At 40.3% G+C, this 24,957-nt stretch overlaps 1 protein-coding gene across 1 annotated transcript in view; it reads right to left on the minus strand.

Annotated features, from left to right (window-relative positions):
- hipk2 (homeodomain interacting protein kinase 2) overlaps positions 1 to 24,957 on the minus strand; it is a 126,128-nt gene that overhangs the window by 9,101 nt on the left and 92,070 nt on the right. Inside the window, exons 5-11 of the mRNA XM_036585251.1 lie at positions 21,464 to 21,583; positions 18,016 to 18,102; positions 12,511 to 12,695; positions 10,913 to 11,075; positions 6,246 to 6,468; positions 5,841 to 5,962; positions 2,390 to 2,520 (exon numbers count right to left, since the gene is read on the minus strand). Coding sequence (XP_036441144.1) covers positions 2,390 to 2,520; positions 5,841 to 5,962; positions 6,246 to 6,468; positions 10,913 to 11,075; positions 12,511 to 12,695; positions 18,016 to 18,102; positions 21,464 to 21,583 — 1,031 coding nt within the window. The remainder of the gene's footprint in view (positions 1 to 2,389; positions 2,521 to 5,840; positions 5,963 to 6,245; positions 6,469 to 10,912; positions 11,076 to 12,510; positions 12,696 to 18,015; positions 18,103 to 21,463; positions 21,584 to 24,957) is intronic.

Here is a 24,957-nt window from a genome sequence, read left to right on the forward strand (position 1 = left end):
TATAAGACATGCCACCTGCAAGTGAAAAAAACAGGAGTTTCCAAAACTGGAGCCTCAAAAATCATAAACAGATATAGAGAAAATGGGACTAAGAAAAGTGCAAGACCTGGTAGACCACCAAAAGTGTCGCTATCTGATAAAAAGTACTTAAAGCGTTGAGAGTCAGGAGACAATCAAGCTCTGCTTTTACTTCATAGCTAAAAAAATCCTCAGGTGTTTCTGTCCATCCTGCCACTGGGTCTGAAAGGATGTGTAGCTGTTAAGAAGCCATTACTGAGAAAAGGAAATAGACAAAAAATAAGAAAACTTGCAAGTCAAATAAACAAAACACACCACGTTGATGATCTCAACATCATTGAATGTGTTTGGAATTACTTGGATTGTGAAAAGCAGAAAATACATGTCACATGTACTTTGAACAAACTGAAAGCCAAAAAAACGTAGCTGAAATAAACGCAAAGAGTGGACACAATGAATACTGAGCAAATTGATACTATATTTAGTTGTTCTTCTGCGTAATTTTCTGTTAAAATATGCTTTCTGTTTTTTTCCTGATGACTGGAAATTAAATAAATGAAGGCATTTTGTACAGTACTTTAAAAATAAACCTTTTTCACTTATTTAAAGCAGTTAATGAAAAAGCTAATGTACCTTTTAATGGGCTTCACTCTTGATTTTTGCGTTAAAATTATTCCAAAATCAACAAAGAACTGTTTAATGCTGGTCCCTAGACTAACCTGTACATTTTAGTGTTTTCCCTGCTCTAACAGACCCTCTTAAACACAGGAAGTGTTTGTTAATCAGCTGATTAGTTGGATCAGGTGTATTAGAGCAGGGAAAACATTCAAACATGCAGGTATTCTACTGATGCGCCACAGGCAAAGTCAACAGACAAGACAAAATGTTACATGCAGTTTGGCCAGTAGAAGGCAGCAGTGTCTGCAGCAGAGAGAGCAGAATGACAGCAGAGAGATAGCTCTCAGTGGAGAGATGTCTGACTCTGCAGTGGAAGTGCGACACTTCTGCAGCCGGGCTGCTGAGGACAATGGAGCCCTGAGGGCTGGGCTGAAGGCTTAGAGCTCCTGTTCTCCACACATCAGCAAACTCATGGCAGCCGAAGCATGGGCCAACACAGGGCACTGCTGCCCACGCAGCAACATCAGCAAGCTTTAAACCTTCCCCTTCTAGTTCACTCGGTGACCTACCCTGCCCTGGGAACCACTCAGGAACTTGAACAAATCCTAATACAAAATTCTACATGAATACTCTATGAGTACTGAATGCAATATGATGTGCTTGTGACGACCAGACCAGATTTAAAATAAAACTGTACTTCCTTTTGGATACATAATGCAAAAGGAAACTAAGTTGGTAGGTTCAGTTGAGTATATAACATCCTGGCTTATTTAATTTTCTAGTTCATCAGAATCATATAACTATGCAATGTAACATTTACCCTCTGAGTTTTAAAGAGCACATATCCTACACCTTTATATACCAAAAACAGCATAATTCAAAAAAAAAAAAAAAACATAATTCATTTTACTTGAACATTTTCCAACCTTTCTTCACCCCTTAGAATTAAACAGGCTGTCTTTGTTGGTGAGCCTTTTAGACTGATCTGTGTAAATGACCTCTGTTCTAATTGGCAGCCGTGTATTATGTTTCATTCAAAATGAAGTCTGGAATAAAGTAATCTTCATAACTGTAATGTGAATGTGTTGAGGGCTTAACAGCTGTAGGCTGAACAGGTGGATTTATATAAATATTTTGGTGTTTACAACAAATTTGTTTCACAGAAACAATTCAAAATTGCCTGTTTCTGTAGCCTAGTTTCCATTTATGGGCTGTGTGGACTGGGGAGTGTAATGTATGGTTTGAAACTTCACCAGTGTTTACATACAACATTAATCTCTTTATCTCAACAATGTAAGGAATATTTAGTTTTACATGTTATGGGCCATTTAAAAGTCAGGCTTTAAAGGTGCAGATGAGCATCAGCTTCCCCTTCAAAATGCTCTTCGCAAAATATGTGTTCAGAAGTGTGTAAAAAAAAAAGAAAAAAGAACCAAGTGGGTTGTTTGGCTCACAACCTAAAAATATGTCAACATTAATTGCAAAATATATTATAGGCTGCAGTAATGAAGTATGTATATGCTGACTCTACTGTACTTGATTGAATTAAAATGTGTGGCATAATGAAATAAATTTCTTACAACAATTTATCTATATGTACTTTATCTATAGCTAAACTGTCTACACTGCCGTCGAAATATGACAAAGGTACACATTTCACTTCAAGTATTTGAATGGTGAATGTTATAGTAGGTCACTAGAATATGAGGCAGTGTGTTATTGTCCAACAGTGAGTAGACAGAGCAGGTTTTACCTCCAGTTGGTAAGAGGCTGAGAACTGCTCATGGACTCTGGGATGACAGCGGCGTGCTGTACGGAGGTGTGTGTGAGCTGCTGCCATGCAGGAGGCAGCAGGATCTGTTGGGTACCAGAGGGCCAGGCCTGCTGCAAGAGAGAGTGAGAGAGGAGGGGGTGTTACTTTCATTGGTCGAACGGTATCCCTTTTGGCAGTCAGGGTTCTATATAGCAGTGGTTTTCAAACTGGACCTCGGGACCCCCAGACTGTCCACATTTTTTATCTATCCCCATGTGTTTCAAGTTAGGTTGCAGCAAAAGATTCTTTATAGACCCATATACAATAGATTCATTTACAGCAGAGCCATTAAACCATGCAAATAACTGTGACTACATTTTCTTTTGTTGTCATTTACTCACTTAAAACCATTCTGTGGTTTTATGTACCAGCCATAATTCTTTTTATTTGACCACTTTCCAAACTCTCTGTATCTCCTTGAATTAAACAGGCTGTTTATGTTGTTGTGCCTATGTCAAACTCTCATCTCAAAACAGTGAAGGAAGATTGCTTTACTGTGACATGGGCCCTTTAAACACTCAAATAGTTGTTTGAGTTGGCATAGTTCTATATATAACTGTTGCCTTTACTAAAAAACCTAAGAAGGACCACCCCCTAGAACACGACATAGACACACTCTCCAGCTAAACAGGCCAGTTAGCACACCCGCAGATTTAGAAAAAGGAGAAAAGGATGAAGCTATTTGCAGCTGTGACCGCTGGCAAGTGTGCCAGATTATGCCAAAGAGCGACCAAACAGGTCAAACCGCCTCTTTGGACACATTACTTTCAGTGAGTAGCACCAGAAACATGCTTTTCTCACTAAATCATTATGACATTATGTTCAACACTATGTTCATAAATAATACACAGTGTAAATCAGACAAGCACGCCTCATTTATATATTGCCACTCGCCGCAAAACTGATTTGTGCATCGCTCAGAAAGAAGATTGCGCAGACAAAAATGGAACAACTTTGTATAAGCAAAGAAAACACAGCTTTCAGGGGACAAAAAGCCACTGTGGAATAACAAAAAGCTTTTGTCACTCTCATTTTAACTTCAGTTTTTTCCCCCTTTTTCTTGGCACTGACATCTTAGAGGTTCATAATAAACCTCAAAAAAAAAAAAAAAAAAACTAGCATGGCCTTGACTCGCGTCTCTAAAAAAGATAAGATGCTGCCTTAATAAAGATATGTAGCATCTTCCAGGCAGTGTGCTGATGTGTTAGACATTTTCCAAATCAGCTCAGGATTTAATTAAATTCAGGGGCCCCCGTTCAGCAGCTTTGTGAGGAGCTGCTTTGTATGGCTGGCATGGAGTGTAGGGAGTGCCAGGCGTAATTTGCCCAGAGACGTAGCTAGCAGAGGAGTGTCTGCAGCCCTAATGGTTTAATGCAGCTCTATTGATTAGCAGTTTAATGTACAACTAATGAATTGTTCCTTTAATACCATTTGCACATCTATTTTACGGTGCCATCAGTATGGGCTGCAGCACTTGGCTCACACAAAGGGGGCCTAACCACAAACGCCAGGGGGCTATTATGTTCAAGCTCAGAGACAGACCAAACAGGGGCCTTAGGAAAAGAGAACCGCTCAGTTATGTTTGGCTATGAGTGCAAAGCACTATCCTGTCTTCTGTGGTATATGGCTTCTGTTACTGGAATATTTCTTAAGGCCTTGCTGGAAGTCCTAATTGCCTGCATATTTACAGTCACCTTCATCTTTGTTTGTTGTTGCTGATAATCAAAACTGTTTTGTCTGAAACAAATATCGTGATTAGAGGAGTTTAACAATCCCAGGCTGCAATTTATCCCTAAACAATACTAAGACAGTGCTACAATAGCAATAAGCATAGACAGAACATGATCGTGCAAGCTGAAAAACAAAAAAAACTACATAAAAACCTGGAACAGGTCTGTCCTCAGTTGGTCAGCTGCTGTTTTCCTAGAACACCACAAGTCAGCACTTCGTATTGTTTTGGCTGATGTAAAAAGCTCAAAGCTCTGTTGACCTATATAGGTGCACAGTCAACTCCCTTTTTTTAAGGCTTTATGCTCATTACATAGTGGATGCTTTCCTTTAGAACCACACTGACACAAATATTTCAATACAGTATGTCCCTGTAGCTCTTTGCCTACATTCCTGCCACTTTGAGTCACTCCTGTCTCTTGTTCTGGCCTGAGTTGTGTAATCATCCTGTGTGCCCTGGGACGGTAACCCAGATAAGGGCTCTTTTCCAAGCAGAACCATCTTCTGTCCGGCCCCCTGATGCCGCCACCCTGGCTCCCTCGCTGGATGAAAGCCCTTTGTCACCCCCAGAGGCTCTGAATGCGCTAGTGCTCCCTCCCCAATTGTTCCCGCATTTTCTGCATTCCTGATCCAGATAAAGGCCTAGGCAGACTGGGGCCTTCTGGAACCACCCTCTGCCTCTCCACTCACACCCAGAGAGATGAGGACTCAGGCAAAAGCACACATAGCAGCTTTTCTTTTATAAAAAATCAGGTTCATTAGGATGTCATTCCTTTACCCTAAAGGGGGTATATATCAAGTTTTAAAGGCCCCTTATTATAAAAAAAGAGTTTAATGTACCATGCGAACACTGTTTCAAAACGTTCACCCACAGGTCTATACAGTCCAGGTAGGGAAGTGATACTGCAAAATCAGCATGCTTTAAATTCATCAAGGTTGCGATGTCACAACCAAAGACACATTCAATGAAAAGGATAAGAATAAATAAAGGACAGAGCAAAATAACGGTAATACAAAAAAAAAAGAATTATGACTGCTTTTGGTACATACAAACAAGAAAAAACGCACTTTGAAACGAGCACTTTGAAACTTGTGTCTGTCAAGAAAGAAGTGAGTACACCCACTTCGTAAGACAAACGCTCTCCATTCAATAATGCAAGCACTGAAGGGCTATTTGAAATTGTCTAGAAAGTCTTAAACTCCATCATCCAGTCTAGAAAGTTCAAAACAAACATCATCAGTCCGGTGCAGGTCCTGCCTTATGGCCCCTGAGGGTGAAAAGCCCCTCAGCATCCATACATCTCTCTGAGAGCCAGCCTCCATCATGCTCATCAGACCGTGACTGCCTTTCACTCCAGGGGAGGAAACACACAGGGAAGGCAGTCGCCGGCAAGAGCAAAAGCCCAGCACAGTGAAGCGAGCTAAGAGCAGCAGCTCTTGAGACATGCATACCATATTGCGGTAATATATGAGCAGAATGAGAGACACTTTGTCAGAGGACGGTGAATTATACTTGTATCATTAAAACAAAGTAGGTCATGCTAATTGCTCTTTGCCGGAGCCAAATTTGGCTGTAATTGTGAATTTGGGGAGAGTCCGAGGGGTATAATTAGTTTGGAAAATGTGTTCTTTATTGCCATGGCAATGGAGCCAGTGTTTGTACCTGTGTGAGAAGGCCGGGCTGGATCTGCAGGGGCTGTGCACCGGGGGCCTGTGTCACTATGGGAACAGCATTCTCCATCCGCACAGAGTAGCCACTGTGTTTGGAAGGGGACGCCTGCAGCCCTGAGGAGACAATATTAAATATATATATTTATATATACACATTATATACATACAAATACACATGCATTACATACAAATAATTATTTCATCCAAATTGAATGTATAGCAAAACAACATTAAGTAAAAAAGTAGAAATTAAACCGAAATTTCTGTATTGTATTACTATTACTATTGAGGCAGAGCATCCTCATTCAGTGTAGACCTGAAACAAGATTAAGATCAGATCAAATTCGTATGTATCAAAGAAGATCTGTTTTTCCAATTGCAGGACTGTCAGTCTCACCTTGGAAGGCAGGTGGGCAAACGATGAGGGCCTGCTGGAAGGGGTCAGGGCGGGTGGCGCAGAGCTGGGGTCCGCCGGGCTGCAGGGGCATGGTCCTGGGGGCCACGGCAGCCATAGGGGCTGCAGAGGGCTGGTAGAGTGCAGATTGGTAGTTTAGTATGGAGACATCGGGATTGGCAAGGGAAAGGGTGGCACTGGTGGAGGAGGGAGCCAGGTTGGTGGCCTAAAGGAACCGATGGAGTCAAAAAACGAACAAACAAACAAAGACAAACAAACAAAAGCATGAGGAGTGGGTGTGGGAGGGGGATGGGGTGGAGCCACAATAAAGGAGGTGGAAAAAAACTAAAAAATCATAAATGATAACAACACATTGATTATAATGTTTTCACATCGTCATCAGTGGGTCACATCCAGTAAGATGCTTTTAGCTCATGTACTGCAAAATAGTGGCTTAAATTTACTTAGTTCATATGTGTCAAGCGGTTGCATATGAATAATATCAACACAACTGCTGTCTTTCACTTTAATTATTCTGACAAGAATAGTGTTGATACATTAGCAATGCAATTTTTATGACACTCACTGACATTGAAAAAATAAACTCGTTGTGCCATCTTACTAAGAGCTAAGATCAAAGGAATTAAATATGCTGATTTTACTATTTGATCCTCTGATAGTGATCTTAAAAATGTACTGAGAAAAAAAAACATTTACATTTAATCTTTCAGTTTTTTTTTAAGCTGTTAAAATATTCATGCTGCTACTCCTTGCTTAAACTGAACTTAATGACATTAAACTGAACTAAATAAACTGAAAAAGCTGAAATATTCTGGCAGCATTTTTACCAAGCAAAACTAATGCAATCTAATAACCAGTTATAAGCCAACATTGATACTATTTTTATTGTTGCTGCTGAAGTGCACAGGCAGCGAAAGGGCATCTGCATGTTGTATGAAATGGCTTATTGACCGCAGCCAAAGAGCAGAGAAAGAGCGCGTCAATCAATGCTCTCATGTTACAGTTTACTTCTGTGCTGTGCTACTCCAGCTCATTGAATTTGCTCAGTCTCATTAGCAGCAGATAATAATTTCTCTCCGCGCTGCGGCCTGATTAAATATCCCCCCACACATGTCTATGTGGCGAGAGAGGACACCAAACTATTCAAAAGCCTCAGCCTGCTCTTCAACCTCCTCCAGAGCGCTTTATTCCATCTGACTGCTGCCCGGTTAAAAAGCCATTCACCTATTACTTTGTTATTGTCATCATTGAGGCTGTTACACTGAGCGTGTTTCTCCTTAGCTGGACTCGAAGGCTGAACACAGTGACATAAAAAAGAGAACGCCAGATGCAGAAATATGCACTCCCTGAAATAAACAAAGTAGATTCAGAGGCTGCAATCATTAAGAAAAAAAGCGCAAGCTGACATTACAGGTCATTCCACAGCGACTGGCAAGATACACTATGGGCCAGATTTATTAAATGTTTGCGGTGGCGCTAATGCGTGCAAAAGCCCTCCCGGCTGATTTATCAACATGTGCGCAGGAGGCTTTTTGCACGTGCACACGAGGTTGCCTCTGAGCTGCAGGTTTTAGCTCTCCTTCATGAATATGCATCTCACTTTGGGATGAGCATTAGCTCTTCTTGAAAGAAAAGAAATACGCAAAGTGTATTTACCATCTGCGTGAAAATGGCCAAAATGTTTAGTGCACTTTTGGAATATAAACCAAAACACCCATGTATATTTCTCCCTTTTGCCACCAACCAGTTATGTTTCCTCAATAACACTGCTGTTTTTTTTAGTGAGTGGGTGAGTACAATCATTGGTGGGAGTGATTATAGGAAATACATATGTATTTGTAAATCTATATGTATGAAAATATGCATTTTGTTGGCTATGTCTATGTTGTAATAAAAAAAATACAAAAAAATAATTCCTCATGATCTTTGAAATCAAGACATGTTTTTAGGACGAGAGATGCTTGTCTTTTAGCGCTGAGACTTACAGCTGTTCTACAGAATAGAAGAAGAGAATTTCTTCTTTCTCTTTGTTTTTGTTTTTTTTCTGTCTACAGCTGGTTGAAATGGCCTCTGCAATTCAAATTAACCAGTTTGCAGCTAATGTCATTTATACGACAAGTGAATCCACCAGAGACTAAAGCTAGTTGCACTCACTAAATTTTAGTATGCACTGCAGGTTTTATGCACTCCTGGCCCTATCTGTCCAGAAGTATCCAGATACCCCTTCTAACTGGTGAATGCAGCTAGTTTAAGGTACACCCCATGCACAGGCGTTCAACTGCACATGCGCAGCTTGTTTAATCTCCATAGAAAAGAAATGTCAATAGAATAGAATACTCTGGAGCAAGCACACAAGCCAAAGATCACCATGTCCAATGCCAAGCGTCAGCTAGAGGAGTATACAGCCTCCCACCATTGGGTAGTGGAGCGGTGGAGCTCTCTGTAGATATCAAGCAATATCCAATAGTTGTGAAATGACTTAGAGGAGCGTGTGATCCAAAACTAATCATCCAACATCAGTATCTAATCTCACTAATGCTCTTGTGCCTAAATGCATCAAATCTTCACAGCAATGTTGCAACATCTAGTGTAAAGCCTTGCCAAAACAGTAAATGCTGTTCTTACAGTAAAGAGGGGACAAACCCCCCAATAATACCCATCATTTCAGGAGGAATGGTGGGTACACAGACGTTTTGAATACTGCTGTGAATTCACATGTAGCACAAAGAAGGAAACCAGCCAATATGAAACAAGGGACAATCTAAACGTCCTTGATAAACATTTCCTGCTCCGAACCCAAGCATTTTAATGGAGAATAGCCTTATTTACTTTCATCTGCTACTGAGGCAATACTGTTTCATTTCATGCTACTGCTAGTAATTACAGGCTTTTCATTAGAGCCTGCATGGGGAAAAATTCTGAGCGGCACTTTTCATTTTTCATTTTCTCTGTTTAGTGCGGCCGACGAGCACCAGGGGAGAGAGTTAATCAATACGCCACTGTGGCATTCATCAAACAAAATAAACACTTCAGTCTGCAGCCCGCTAATACAACATGAAACAAGGCCCGGGCCTGCTCGCAATCACACGCACATGCAGCATAAGACCTCCAACAGGTACATTTACTGTACTGAGTCAACAACCCAACACAGCAACTGTTTTATGGCATGCTTATGAGAGAAACTGAGCACTGTAACAGAGCGCTATTGATTAGAACCATAAAGGTGCTATTTACAGAATGGAGAGAGAGAGGGAGACAAACAGAGAGAGAGAGAGAGAGAGACAGAGACAGCGACAGACAGAGATAGCGACAGTACCAAAGAGAATGAGAGAGAGAGAGAGAGAGAGAGAGACGAGACAGAAACAGAGACAGAGACAGCGACAGACAGAGATAGCGACAGTACCAAAGAGAATGAGAGAGAGAGAGAGAGAGAGAGACAAGACAGAAACAGAGACAGAGACAGCGACAGACAGAGATAGCGACAGTACCAAAGAGAATGAGAGAGAGAGAGAGAGAGAGAGAGAGTAAAAGAGAAAACATAGAGAATGGATAAATAGAGACAGAGAGAGAGAGAGAGAGAGAGAGAGATGAGACAGAAACAGAGACAGAGAGAAAGAGAGAAAAAAGACAGAGAGCGAGAGACAGGGAGAGAGAGCAAGAAAGATAAAGAGAGAGAGAGAAAAAAGTAGTAATAGAGAGAGAAAGCATGAGAGAAAGAGAGACAGTAACAGAGAGTTAGGAGGGAGGAGAGAGAAAGAGAAACAAAGAGTGAGAGAGAAAGAGAGAGCAAGAAAGAAAGAGAGAGAGAGACAGGGACAGAAAGCAAGAAAGAGAGATAGAGAGACTAAGAGAGAGAGAAAGAAGAGACAGTAACAGACAGAGAGCAGGAGAGCAAGAAATGGCAACAGAGAGTGAGAGAGACACAGAGAGACACAAACACAGGGGGAAGAGCAAGAGAGAGAGCAAGAAAAACAATATAGAGCGTGAATGATAGGGAAACAGAAAGAAAAATAGAAAAAAGAAAACGACTTGCAAAGAGAAAAGAGTGAGAGGGAGAAAGAGTGACAGAGAAAGACAGAGGGAAAAAGAGAAGGACAGAGGGAAAGTGAGAGAGAGTGAGAGAGAAACAGATTGAGATAGAGAGACAGAGAAAGAGACACGGTGCTGGCATCATTTAGAAGGATCTAAGAATGTAAAAAGCAGATGTTATGCGACTGTGTGCTGCTCTTAAGTCAGCAGTTTAAGGAAACACCCTGATGAAGCACTCGAGACTGGCAGGGAAGGAAACGAGGAGGAGAAAAAAAACAGGCTACGTAATCCACAAAGCCATAGAGCTGAAAAAACGCAAACCAAGCAGAAAGTATACGCTGTCATGTATTTAATCAGCACATTGTGACAGAGGGCCGCAGGACTGGACACGCACACAACAGCCCTGCATGATGCTGTGGAGCTCAGATGCTGGCACAGGAGGACTTGGCAAGTAACGTGATCATTGTCAGTCCTCAGTTCAATACTGATTACTCTGCATTGCTCCACTGCAAATGAGTCAATGCATGTGATCCAATAATGTGCGCTACAAGACCGAAGGGGAACACAAAAGGATGTGAGTGTATGAAAGTATGAGCGTGTGTGTGAGTGTAGACACTGACCTGGCTGTGCACAGTGTTCAGTTGGTTGTTGAATGTCATGGTGAGGTTGGTGGAAGTGCTGGGGGCCACGTGTGTGATGAACGGAGTTTTGCTCTGGTTGACTGTGTCGTACATGTTCACCCGGCGCTTACAAATCTCCATGTTCTGGAAGCAGGATTTAACGCTGTAAAAGGGAGGACTGCGTTAGTGTTCTAATAAACCTGTACATAGGCCTACCTACTTTTCCACATCATTTAATATTGACAATTGTTAAGAAACATTATACATATTTTCCAATGCAAGAAGAAAACTAAAATCTTGTTATTTGTTCCGAAAGCTGGTTGTTGGTTACATCTGATTTGAGAAAACTAACACCATTTCCTCTTGGTGTGAGACGTCTTCCTTACACTCACAGACTTTTTGGCTCTCCATGATTTCTTTTTTGTGGATTTTACCCAGTTTTGTTGTGACCAATTCGCTTTCTGCGAGTGTGAAGGCTAGCATGTGCTTCCTCTGAAACAGAAGCGCCACCTCATCTTTTCAAACCTCCACAATGTCATTAGACAGCTCAACACAGACAGAGGAGGAGGTGATTCTGTTAAATCAGCTAATACTTGGCCCATGTTGGCTGGCATTGTGCTGAGTGATGAGGAGAGGCACTTTCCAAAAAAACCCAAAACAAAACAAAACTTGTTATGTGGTAACAGCACAGCAGAATCCTGCCTAAACCAGAGAAAATAAGCATGACTGAGTTTCCGCTCAGAAACCGGTTAGCTAACTTTTTATTAGCTATTGTTTGGTAGTTCCTAATATAGTTTGGTAGTTTTAGCTATAGGTTTAACAAATCGCAAGTCTATAAACTGCTTCTTGTTAAAAAAAAATTAGAACAGCTATAGCTTAGCATGAGGTTAGTCTATTGAGTACTGTTATTGTAGCTTCCTTTTACTGTTATTGTAGCCTATTATTATTATTATTATTATGTTATAAATAACAATAATAGATGCAGTATTTTTTATTTTTATGAACTGTAACGACAGTGTCTAAATCGTTTAAACCCTCGTCTACGTTTCGTAAGGAATGCATTCAGTGCGTGGGAGGCTACAGCACGTCATCTGTTTAACAAGCCCGAATGTGATAAAAATAAATTAAAAAAATACATAAACAAATAAATAAAAAAGTGTATCAGTATAAATAAGCGTTAAACTTGATTGGCAACTGTGATAGAAAGAATCTATCGACGATTCACTGTACTATCGTCAATTGGCTCAAACCTATTTCAGTAATTATCATTATTGTTTTATCACCCAGGCCTGCCTGTACACCACATTCACAGCATTGTTCTCAGTACTTAGTAAATACTGCTCAATCTGTACATATTGTTTCTTTTAAGACACTCTAAATCTTCATGACTTCACCATTTTGCCTTTTAATTGTTTTCATTTTATGTTTAGATTGTGCGTTTGTGCCAGTATGAGTAACTGTCAAGACATATTCCTTGTAAATGACACCTTATTGGTTAACAAAAACTCATCTTGTTTCTTCTATGCTATTCCTAACATTCTAATAACATTCTATGACTATGTGTAACAGGCCGTTAGCAGCTCTAGTCTTAGACTCACTGTGAGCTGTGGGGAAAGTCCAGCAGGTGGGCCATGGTAACAAAGGGATGGTTGAGCGTCTCGATGGGCGTGATCCTCTTATCTGCGTCGATGGTCAGCATCTTGGTCAGCAGGTCGATAAACTCCCTCCGGTCTGCCTTCTCGGCCAACATGTCACTGCCTTCCAGGTCTGTAGTCACATTCACCTGCACGTGAGACAGAGAGAGAAGCAGGTTCATCACTCAGAGCTCTTAACTTTTTAATGCTGTGGCACAAAGCAGCTATTTCTGCCTTTTAATCTACTCTTCGTATTTAATAATGTGATTAATGCAGTCATCACTTACATTTCATATATAAGGAACATGTTCAAAAAAGCAGGTTTTTAATAATAAAAGTCCTTAATAACCTGATGTTTAAGCACTAGTCACCCCCTGGCTCACAGTCAGCGTAGATGAACTGACTCATGCATTTTCTAATCGAAGATGAATTCCTAGATTACTGGTTCCAAATACTTGAGTCGCTTTTGTTTCCCCAGTCTGAAATACCTTCTCCCTGAACATTCCTTCTCTGTGAAAGGTACAAATAACTTTATCATGAATACTAAACCAAGAATGTACTTTCTTAAGGAGACAAATATACAAATATTTCAAGCACTTGAAGGTTTGAATGATGGCATTTACTGAGCATATTCTCTAGGTCATTTCCATTCTTCAAAGAGGTGCAAGAATTTGACCCATGAAAGTAAAACACACATATCTAGCAGCGCTTAGACCGGACAGCCTGATTGATACATCATCAAGAGGTCACTGTGTCTCACTAAAAATAGTGGTAACCTTGCTCCATTCTGGCATTCCCAAATATTTGCATTCCTATTAACAACTTCTCACAGAGAGACTTGGGAATGTTCCTGGCGCCAGAGCCGAGATCCCAATCAGTTTAAAGAGGTCAAAATAAACAAAGATAAACCAGATACATTAATTTATTAATTTAAAACATTGTCTGACATTTTTACTGACATACAGGTCATGATGTGCCTGGACCACATCATCAGTCATTGACAATGAGCAACTTTTAGAACACTGTCACAGTTTATCATGCACTGGAGAAGTTTTTTTGCTGAGCCACTGAGTGTGAATCAGTAAGATTCCAGCCGGAACTGGACTAGAGCTGCACAATATGGACAATATACTATGTAGCAATTGTTCTGCAGCATTTTGTGTTTACAAATATACCTTCCAATATGCTAGCGGTGAGTGATAGGACAAAAATACAATTTCATGATGCACGATACATATACAGTATCTATTTTTTGAGGTTTGATAAGTTGGAACAGACAGAATGCACCAGCAGTGCCACATTTAAAAATACTATAAAAAACTATAAATACAATGATTATGATGAATATATTCAACATTTCACATACTGTGCTGCACTAAATCCAATTACACAGGACTGCTTACATCCTTGCTGTATTGAAACAGGATGTTGTACCAGTGTTCTCGAAGTACTATAAGTACAATATCCATCCATCCATCCATCCATCATCTAAACCGCTTATCCTTCTGGGCTTATCTGCCCTGCGATGGACTGGCGACCTGTCCAGGGTGTATCCTGCCTTCCGCCCACTGACAGCTGGGATAGGCTCCAGCACCCCACTGCAACTCACAATATCCACGATACGTAATTTCTCATGATACAATAAAATATTATCATACTGCCCACCTCTACAATACCACCTTTAAAAAGTATAATCACTTGCCATATTCACACTTTTTCATATTTTATTTACAATAACATCTTTGACATTGTGGATGTAAATATTACAGTCTATTCACCAAATGCTATTTTAGATGTTTTAGCCAATATTTCAAGAATTCTCTAAAAAGGAAGTTAAGGTAAATAAAGATAAATAATATACTATAATTATCATTATTCATTTTTTAAGTCAAGTTACCTGTCTTAAAATTTGATCTCCACTGGAATATGGTGGGTTCTGGATATTAATTTTATTAGAACTTTCTTGATGTTATACAGTTTCAGTCCTTTTAAAATCTTTTGTGGCTCTGTTCATCATTCTAGGCATCATCCTCATTTTATTAAGAGCGTCCTACCATCCTACTAATGTAGGATAACTAACCTGTGCACAGAACTATCATACTAGGATCATTTTGTACATTTTTCTCCAACCAAACTGGGTTTCTATTGTTGAAATCATTGATTCCAAACTTTTGAACAGTGATTTGAAACTTTTGGATGCTAGTGTATATTAAAACCATATTGCTGAACCAATACTGTGACATAGTTAAATTTACTTTATTATTATTATTATTTTTACATAATTGGAAAAAGTAACCAACTGACTTGCACACCAAAAGAAAGGGCCAAATAGACCACAAACCTAAATATTTTAAAACTGAAATATCAAAAGTTTTTCTTTATTTGCAAAACATGTTGCTCAAGTGTAAGGTGCACAAGTAGAGTAATCCCAGTTTGGAAAATGCCTGTTGGACCAATAATGAATAAAATCTTCTTACATTAATTTCTTTTTTATTTTCTGAACAGTTACCTTGTTGGAGACACAAGGTTTTGTTCTGACAACAATGCTACTTTTGTTAGATGAATGAATATCTTAATTTATCAAAACACTTAGGATGGTCACGACAATCACAGCACCACAACAAAAAAATTCAACACTGTTTGAGAGTTTATTTACATATTTCTAGCCTTGGCGATATCACTACTGCAAAGGCCAATTCAATAACGATTAATAAAACAATATATTGCTCAACCTTAGAGGGGACGCAGACATTGCTGTGCATCTGAATGCTGCCGGACTGCAGTGCCTGGCCCAGACAAAGGCAGCACAGGGACAGGACAGGGCTGCTTTATTGGGAATCCCTTGCAGTGATAGCGAGCACATTTTTCATAATGTGGTGTGATTTATCTGTGGCCCTACCTCCCGAGGCTATCTGATGAAGTGCCAGTCACTGACGCAAATCTGAATCCTCTCTCTTTTTCTTATGCAAGCTATTTCACTCTTGTCCCCCCTCCCTCACATCAACCCGCTGCATGATAAAGGAATAATCTCCAACACGCGGTGAAAAATAATCACACTGTCCTCTGCAGGAGAATGGGATGACTTTGGGAAAAACACACGAACAAACTCACACGAGGGAGTCAAAATATGCCAGTGCAATACACACATTCAGTACAGAAAAACAGAGTGATGAACAGCAAACCCTCTGAGTAAATTCTCATCTGTCACATTCAATCACGTGCATAAGTTAACAGCGGGTCCACACCACTTGTGTCCTTCATCTGGAGATATCTCTGAGATGGCTAACTCACAAAATACACTGAGCATATCCTTTCCTTCCTCTCTGGCTGGGTTGCATGGGTGAATGCACTGTTCTGCTGCTGGGCAGTGAGGATAACACAGTCATGAACATCACACAGACAGCCAAGCAGATGCTCCATAGGCTGTAGACAGGAGGAGCTATCAGAGCACAAGACATAAGTCAAACTGCAGAACTCAAATACATTCTTGCTTTGAAGAAACTTCTGTGTGACATAATTAAACTGTAAGTTGTGGTTGATAAAAGTGCCAAATGCCATAAATGTAATGTAATGTTATTAAATTATTACTGAATTATTATTACTGAATTATTAACAATAATTTTCTGTCAAGTCTGTGTGATTTTCACAACATACACCAACTGGCCACTTATTTAAGTACACCTCCTTAAATCTACACTCTTTGTCCATTTTATCAGGACCATCACAGAGCAGGTATTATTTGGGAGGTGGACTATTCTCAGTACTACAGTGACACTGAAGTAGGGGGTGACCAGTCCATTGTTTTAATGGGTTCTTGACAGCTGCACATCCTTTCAGACCCATAGCACTGAGTTGTCTTCTCACAGTGGAAGGATGCACAGAAACACCTGTGGATTCTTTCAGATTTGAAGCAAGGTTGAAACTTGATTTTCTTCTGTGTTTTGATGGTTTTGGTTTTGGTGGTCTAGCAGGTCTTTCATGGTTGTTAGGAGTCATTTTCTCTATTTTTTACTCATTTTTAGAATCTCAGTTCTAAAATACTGTATATTCACTTTCCTTTGTTTCCCTTCCTTCTAAAAAATAAAAAAAAAATTAGAAGTACCTTTTAAAAATGAATAACTGGTGTCTAATGGTGTAACCAAATGTGGTTTCATGTTATTGAAAACACTAATTCCCAAAATCGTGAACTGCGGTTCCAGTTTTTTTAACAGTAGTATGTCAGGCCATATCCTACATGTTGTTTACTTACAAAAAGCAAAACAGCACTGAAACATGGTAAAAGGTCACTGTTGTGTTTCTATAGGATAATGAGCAGTGTCCTCATTCCAGATGTGTCTTTCAAACAGTATCTTGGTATTTCCTGTCATTCTTGGGATGGAGAGCAGGCCGAGTCGTTCCCTCTCCTGGGCAATCATCCCAGCATTCAGGCAATCATCCATAATACAGACTGAGCTCACGGCCCAAACTGTGCACACTTATTTATCCAGAGCAGAGCCTGAGTCAACCATAATATCAACATTCAGTGTCTTAATGGAAGCTTGGGCCGTGGCTCTGTCTGGCTATTTGTCCGTCTGGAGATGTTAAACCAGGGGAGCTCACATAGAGCTGGAGGCTCTGACGTAAGCACTGGCTCACAGCACACTACAGTACAAACCACTGAGGCCATAGCACGTAATGTCAGAGGGCCTGACCTTGAAAGGAGAATGATGATCTAATTCTCCCGCCACAAGATCCATGTGAGCTCACATGTAGGCTAACCATCCACATGTCAACGAATTTCCATGAATTCATTCGAGTTTACAGTAAATTAGATCAGGCAAAGTTTTAATCTGATGACCTAGCTGTTTATAGGAAAAAACCTAAGCTGAGGGTTGCATCACTGTTGGAAAAGAATAAGCTGCATCGGTCAGTTCAGGAGACGTCTGACAGAAAATGTGCATTTATTTAATTTCTCATAACTTTCAGTTATCTGCAGGGAAAAAGTTACAATATCATTCCTTTTCATGTGAGTGTGTTAGTGTGTTCTTTGTTATGTAAAGTGACCTTGGTATTGTGAAAGGCGCTATATTATGTAACTATTATTATTATTATTATTATTATTATTTCTTTTGACACATTAAATCTAGCTAGAAGGTTTTGAGTCACGCCTTTAGTTCCGTAAAGCGAATATTGTTTTCTTATAGTGTTTTGAGTGATGGGTCTTCAGCAGGGGAAGCACATCACTTACTCACAGACAAAACACACTTCGAGATGGAGCACGAGGGAACAGATGATGTCCAAAAATCTCTGACAATGTTTCACTTATTTGCAAATGTAACTTTACCAACAAAAACACAGATGACTGTTATTTCTGTAATAGCATCTGTTAAGAGACCCCACTTTTCACATTAAAGCAACTGGTTAGACGTGCCTTGGCAGCACGATTTTGTGTTATCTGTGCATCTTCTGGCGTTGGGCATATGTGCTTACCTGTGCCATATCATCCAAGCAGTTGAAGATGTACTTGCGGGCTTCCTTAGACTTGATTCCTGTCTCCCCCTCATGGTCCTCTGGCGTCTGTGGGAATACAAACTTCAGTTCAGCTGCTCTAATATCTAAATATTCTTTAAGTCACAGTTATCACTGGTGGTAAGTAACAACAGCACAGCAGACTTTGAAATCCGTTCTATACTTTTCATTGATACCACATTTGTTTTTAAGTAGAAGAGGAAACATTTTATTATTATTATTATTATTTATTTACATCAAAACAAAGTGGAAAAAGTCAGAAGTGTGGATTTGAACCTGTAAATACAGAATGTACAGTCAAAATGGCCGTAAAGTTATTTTTTAGCATCAGGAAAAAAGTAGGAAACATATATTTAACAGAAAATTACACAGAAGCCTCAACAACTAAATGTAATATCCAGTGTTTCAGTATTTGGAGTGTTCATCCTTTGTTTTTATTCCATTCATTTCTGGTAACTTGCTTTCAGTTTTTCAAAGAAATCTGCAGGGATATTTTTCAGCCCTTTAAAGTTCAGTCTTAGAAGTTGGTTGCAATTTTTGCTTCATGATTGAATTAACCACAAACACATTCAGTGATGTTGATGTACTGGCCATTTCGACTGGAGATTAAAAACATGAAGGGTGGCACTTTCATACATTACTGTACATTGAACACAAATGTAGCTTATTATGTGTGATTAATTTTGACTATCTAATTAATTAATGATGTAAATACATTTAATTGGTATAGTAAACAGTAATTATCATTCTTACTTTCATTTCATCTTAGACTCCCATATTAAATCATTTACTAAAACCACAGTGTAATATATTCATACATATATGATAACAACTCACCAGGTTTTGTCATAGAGTCAGCAGCGTGTAAGACCACATGGTGTTAATCCATCATGTAGCTTATAAGAGCAGAACCAGAGCAGACAAGGCATGCTGCAGGTGTGTCAGTGTGCATTCAAGAAAGGAGAACTAAAATCTAAGAGATTTTTTTAATCAAATCAATATGTGTGCACTCAGCTTAGCAGATGGAGGCCATGTGGTGCTGCAGCCTCATAGCGGACCAAGAACTGTTCAATACTGTGAATGTTTTGCATTCAGGACTCAGTGTGTGAGGCTTCACAAAGTTCACTCAGAGTTGATTTGGAAGCCAACTATGGTAAACGGGCACTGAGCGGCCTACATGTGCTTCAGAGTTTGGGGGGAGGCGTTGGGGGGAGCTGAGGGAATAGAGGATCAACCCTGTGAGTGCAAACCATCCTACACCGCTCTGGCTGCCAAATCATCTTGCACTAAATCCATTTTGCCCTCATTAGGCTCTTGGTTTGTTTTAAAAGCAGCAATGAGAGCATCAAGGGTTTAGTGAGCAAAAACAGAATGGAGCCTTTCGCAGGACAAGCCGTGTGAGCCTATCCAGAAACAAACAACAGGAGGAAAATCGCTGAACCTGACAGTCGGCCTTCAGAGCCTGGAAAGGATGGGAATGTGGTTGACCGTGTATGTGTACAGTAGTGTGCAAAAGTCTCAGGCCAGCTGGGAAAATAGCTTAAACCTATTTTGATGGGCAGTAAATATGTTTGTGCTTGAAAAAACACTAACAATAGAATCAATTTTAAAACAGCAATTATGTAAAAAGTAATGTTGTTTTCAAAGAACTTACTGAAAAAGGTTTGGCTCCTCTTCTCACCCATGTCCTTCAGTCATTGCATGGATAGGGCACATATCCTACATTTTTCTTCTATTTTATTTTTTTCTCCCTGAAATCACTTATGATGTTTGTGGGTTTATGTAACTAAAACAGTCTTAATTTATTTCCAACTTTTCTTTATTGTCTGGAATTAAACAGGCTCTTTTTCTTACACTACATGTTTGTTATTTATTTGCTACATTATGTAAATGAACTTTGTTCTATTTGTCCTGTATTTGAAAATCTGCCCTAAATCTGCCCTAAGCAGTCTGGCGTAGAAACCCTCCTTATACTTCAGTTTTGAAGTTATAAGTGGGGCTAAACTGCCATAGGCTGAATAGGCAGATATATAAGTTGTGACATCAGAAGAACCATGAAATTAAAACTGGCTGCCTTTGCAGCTTCATTTCCATATTTGGATTGTATTCTGAAACTATAACAAAGTTTACATAATATGTCAAACTCCTATTTAAAGGTTCTACACAAAACATTTTAAACATTAATACAGCAGCAGACAATTATTTTCTTTGTAAAGATATAGTGGAGTAATGAGGTCCTGAGCAGAGAATGAAACTGCACCGTCCCTGTGCACGTTGTAATCCGGGCTTCTCTGTTTTTTGTTTTCATAGCCGGTCTGGCTGCGCATGCATGTTAGTCCCAACCTGTGAAAACGCTGGCTTTCCCCACATTTTGTTTTGCCCTTCCCAAGAGACAAAGAAACAGTGACCGCCCACACAGCATTGTGTATGCAAGATAGCGGAGTGCAGTAGGAAACGTTCAGGTGAAGGCCACCTTCCAAATATTCCTCCACTGAACAGTCCCCAAAGTTGACGGGGCTGAAGATGGCTTCCTATTCGCATTTTCTTGTTCCACCTTAAATTGTGGCACGAGGCACTTTAATGTAACTGTCACACCATTTAAGGTGGAACAGGAAAATGCGAACAAGAAGCTAGCAAAAATGAAGCTTCATCAAGAGAGTTGAACGGCATGAAAAGGAAAAACAAGGTTGCTCTGTTTCTGTGGGTAACATGAACGTTTCACCGAATTAGTAGGTCAGTATTGTTTTGTCCCATTTGCTAATATTTGTGGTAGCAGCTTTTTAGCTTTGTAGCAGCAATTGTAGCGATAGTCTGCTTACTGATAACTTAGCTAACATTAGTTACAGTACTTGCTGTGTGGTTGTTTTCTCTAACGTTATGTCATGATATTTGTCCATACAACATTTGAAAGGGGTTTATGGCCATGAAAATCTAAAAACAACAAGTTTGTTAGCCCAGTGTCATTCGCCATGGCAACTGCCATCCATGAATTTGGGGGGCAGAGCTTCTGAAGAAGCACTGAAAGGAGGGTGTACTTGTTTTGCAGTTGAGTTCAAATATCAACATTTGTTCTCCAGAATCATGTAGTGTGCCTTTAAAAATAAAGAAGAAAATTTTCCATGATAGAGGCCCAAATTCTATGACCAGCACAGGTAAAACATTGACTAGCTGAACCAGGTACTGGATGGTAAGTACAAACACTGGGCTGCCTAAGGTTTGGAAATGGTTAAGCTAACACAACGACAGACCACTATGATCACCATTAATTGTATGTAATGTTAGTATTAATTTGCATTTATTCCCATGTTGGTGCTTTTCCAAGTAGCTAAATGGCTTTAAATATAATATTCTAAAGTGGTCTAAGACTTTTGCACTGTAGGTGTCAGTGTGTGCATGTGTGTGACCGTACCTTTAATCTCCATAAAGGATAGGTGGAGTCTGGGTCTCTGTTGAAGAACCTGGTGGTTTTCGTGCCTGCGCTCAGCAGATACTCTGCTGGCAGTCCCTGTGTTTGAGAAATGTACCGAATCTGGAGAAAAGAACAAAAAAAAAAAAACAGGCATTTTTAATATCTTAAAGACTACAGAAAGCTAGAGACACACTTCATGTGATGAGAATCCTCAACAGCACACTGAACCAAATCTGACTAAAGCTGTGTCAGTACCGTCCACAGCATATCAGTCTCTTGGCACCAACTTCTATACAATATCCCCGGCATAACAGCATTAGAAGTTGAGTAAACAGCGACTGAAAAGAATGCTGTCTCTACCCGGTTTATTCCTTCCCCAAAAAGTCTTTTTTTCAGAGGCGCGCCTGAGAGCTGCAATTACACAGAATGCCATTCATACACCTGAAAAACGTCTAATGCGGCAGCCTGGCAGGCAATGGCATCCTGCAATAATCATCTCTCCCCCCACTCTGCCTCTTCCCCACCAATCAGTGCCTCTCTTATCCCGGGCTGAGCTCACGGCAGCTCCCGAAACCTTGATCACAGCATCGGCTCACTTTTCGTCTCAGGAAATAAAACCACTGTGATATATATATATTTTTTCATTCGTGGAGGATTCCCTGTCTTTCCGAGTTAGTATTATAATTAGAAACTGGCTTACGGTGCTAGAAGACAACAGATATTCCTCTAGACTAGTGTTGCAAGATGCGTTGGAAGTTCAGTGCTTTATTAATACTACAATCATGAAAAAAAATCTATATTCTTTCATTTCAACACTTTCAAGTTTTCAGGCTAACATTAGGCTGATCTTGTATTCTGCCTATAGGTAAATGAAATGTATGCTATGCATGCTAATATGACTCAGATGGCCAGGAATGCAACTGTTAGCACAGAGCTGAGGAACTGCAGTCCTGGAGGCCTGAATTCCTGCAGAGTTTAGTGATTGTACAGCTCAAACACACCTGATTTAACTCATCAGTTAATTGCCAGCATTGGTTGGTGTGTTAGAGCAGGGATATCAGTAACCTGTGCTGGACTCCCGCCCTCAGTTTCCCTCCACTGCAGTAGCACAGGGGTTCTCAACCTTTTCCACCTCAAGGCCCACCTATTCATCACTACAAGGCATGAAGGCCCATAGGGGAAAATAACTTAAAAATGATCTTTTATTTCTGACACAGTGCTGACACAGAAAACTTGAGAATTATGACCTGAACCATCATTTAAAGATCATCCACTTGAGTCCAATCATGGGAATTATTTATTTATTTTAAGTTTGGCATATGTAGAACTGAAGAGATTTACACCGATCAGGCATAACATTATGACCGTCCTTGTTTCTACGCTCAGCTCCACTTACTATATAGGTGCACTTTGTAGTTCTACAATTACAGACTGTAGTCCATCTGTTTCTCTGCATACTTTGTTAGCTCAGCACTGCAGTAACACTGACGTAGTGGTGGTGTGTTAGTGTGTGTCGTGCTGGTACGAGTGGATCAGACACAGCAGTGCTGTGGAGTTTTTAAACGCCCAGTGTCACTGCTGGACTAAGAATAGTCCACCAACCAAAAATAGCCAGACAACAGCGTCCTGTGGGCAACATCCTGTGACTACTGATGAAGGACTAGAGGATGACCAACACAAACTGTGCAGCAGCAGATGAGCTTCCGTCTCTGACTTTACATCTACAAGGTGGACTGACAAGGTAGGAGTGTCTAATAGAGTGGACAGGGAGTGGACCCAGTGTTTAAAAACTCCAGCAACACTGATCCACTCGCACCAGCACAACACACACTAACACACCACCACCACGTCAGTGTTACTGCAGTTCTGAGAATGATCCACTACCCAAATAGTACCTGCTCTGTGAGGGTCCATGGGGGTCCTGACCACTGAAAAACAGGGTAAAAGGGGGCTAACAGAGTATGCAGAGAAACAGATGGACTACAGTCTGTAATTGTAGAACTACAAAGTGCACCTATATAGTCAGTGGAGTTGATAAAATGGACAATGAGCATAGAAACCAGGAGGTGGTCATAATGTCATGCCTGATCAGTGTATGTGTCTTTACATTCCCAGAAACAATCAACCTGTCCTGTATTTTTTTAGTTGTTTAAACTCATTGTTAGGCTACACTGTGTATCCTTGACTGTTAATCTTCTGTTAAATGAGGCCATGTTTTAATTATTTGAAGAGTTTGTATTGATAGCAGGGACACATAGTGTAATTGATGTGAAGCACCAACCTCACCCTGCTAAACATGAGTGAGTGAGTGAGTAAAGTCAGGTCCATGAGGTGCTTCACATCTCTAAAGAGACTAAAAATTTGAATGTTAATTAAGCTGTATCAACTTCACTCAGTCCTAAACAGTGTTCAGGTAGCAACATGTGTTTTCCTTTTTTTTGCCTGGGTATTGTTGCACCTCAGTTTTAGTGGAAGTGCTTCTGAGACACTGGTGATTATGGATGACTTGCTCTGAGTGTTTACCAAAGCTGAGATGCCATGGTTACTCATGATTAAATAACCAAAATGCCACCTAACAATCAGACAAACGTCAAAACGGCGTAACTGCGTCAAAGGCACTAAAAATAACTCCCAAGACATGGAGAGGAGACGGGACGCCGAAATGGCGCAGAGGCAAATCAGCAACTCTTAGCCCAGCTCCAGAGCTTGTTTACGGTGGTTTTGATTCACTTTGAGTTTGAACATTGGCCCTGGGCCTTTCAGTTGAGCCAGGTTTTGAGTTTTAAGAGAAGGCCCCACTCTAGATCGCAGGAACTGGGCTAATTGGGCAGGTTGTGGCATCTGTCCAGCACTACAGAACAGCCTGAGAGAGATGAAAGCCTAAGAGTGAGCGCACACACACAGGTTTGTATTGCTGTCTTTGTGGGGTATTTTCATCTCTATTATTGTAGCTAAGTAATGCTGTGCCTCCACCTAACCTAAGCCGTACCTTAATCACAGGAACCAAAAGAGCATTGTTTCACTTCTTTACTTTTTCAAATGAAAGCTGTGTTCTTTGTAAAAAATAAAAAATAAAAAATACAGTTTTCTACATGGGGGCCAGCCAAATCCCTCCACTATTTGCGTTTTTCAACAGCCTGGGGACGTTTGGTCCCCATAAAAAGTTAAATACATGCCCTCACACACACACAGACATTCAGGAAAGCTGTGAGAACAGCAGCATAGCCAGAGGTCTGTTTTGTTTTCTCTCCCTGGAGCACAAACAGTAATTGAGGGATGTTTTTATAGCCGTTTGCTGAGAGAGCCCTCTCTGCAGGGCCACATTCAATAGCAAAATGCCAAACAGGAAATGTCATTTCTCACTCGCTCATAAACATCTCTAATGTATAATTGTCCCCTCAATACCTCCTTTCTATTATCAACCAACAACCGATGTGTCGAAGACCTGCACAAAGTAACTGAGAGAACTGCTGGGTTACAAAGTAAGAGAACAT

The sequence above is a fragment of the Colossoma macropomum genome, unplaced genomic scaffold (genome assembly GCF_904425465.1).
Source record: "Colossoma macropomum unplaced genomic scaffold, Colossoma_macropomum, whole genome shotgun sequence".
In the NCBI taxonomy this organism is placed as follows: Eukaryota; Metazoa; Chordata; class Actinopteri; order Characiformes; family Serrasalmidae; genus Colossoma; species Colossoma macropomum.